Source organism: Branchiostoma belcheri, unplaced genomic scaffold (assembly GCF_001625305.1).
Source record: "Branchiostoma belcheri isolate BF01 breed outbred unplaced genomic scaffold, Haploidv18h27 scaffold170, whole genome shotgun sequence".
Lineage (NCBI taxonomy): Eukaryota > Metazoa > Chordata > Leptocardii > Amphioxiformes > Branchiostomatidae > Branchiostoma > Branchiostoma belcheri.
In genome coordinates this window covers 319583-320214 of record NW_017803158.1, presented here as the reverse complement: position 1 = coordinate 320214, position 632 = coordinate 319583, and the positions used below count along the sequence as shown (strand labels likewise).

Below are 632 nucleotides of genomic sequence, written 5' to 3'. Positions count from 1 at the left end.
GACTGGACTCTATGTGACCAAATATAAGGAGATATTTTGGGGAAATCTATCACTTGATAGATGTTCAAACCATATAATGGTCACTCAAATATGTAAAAATCAAGAGCAAAACAAATATTTATATAAGCACTGAATAAAGGTCATCTTTCACTGAAAATCTTTTAACTTGATAGTGATACGCATACATTATTGGCCATGTTGTCCTGATCCATGGCCAGGCGGAAAACGCTGTCCGACTGGTCCATGGCCAGGCGGAAAACGCTGTCCGACCGGTCCATGGCCAGGCGGAAAACGCTGTCCGACTGGTCCATGGCCAGGCGGAAAACGCTGTCCAACTGGTCCATGGCCAGGCGGAAAGCGCTGTCCGACTGGTCCATGGCCAGGCGGAAAGCGCTGTCCGACTGGTCCATGGCCAGGCGGAAAACGCTGTCCGACTGGTCCATGGCCAGGCGGAAAACGCTGTCCGACTGGTCCATGGCCAGGCGGAAAGCGCTGTCCTACTGGAGTGGCGAGGTTCCTGGGGGGTCGGGATTGAGATGGAGTGGTGAGGTCCCGGGAGAGTCGGGGTTGAGACGGATCGTCTGTGTCCCTGTAGCGTTGGGGTCCCTGCTGAAAGCGCTGTGCTTGCTGCC

At 53.5% G+C, this 632-nt stretch overlaps 1 protein-coding gene across 1 annotated transcript in view; it reads right to left on the bottom strand.

Annotated features, from left to right (window-relative positions):
* The window catches only part of LOC109466875, a 5241-nt gene extending 4765 nt beyond the window's left edge, over window positions 1-476 (bottom strand). The window contains exon 1 of the mRNA XM_019764733.1: window positions 167-476. Coding sequence (XP_019620292.1) covers window positions 167-476 — 310 coding nt within the window. The remainder of the gene's footprint in view (window positions 1-166) is intronic.
* Between the last annotated feature and the right edge of the window lie 156 nt (window positions 477-632).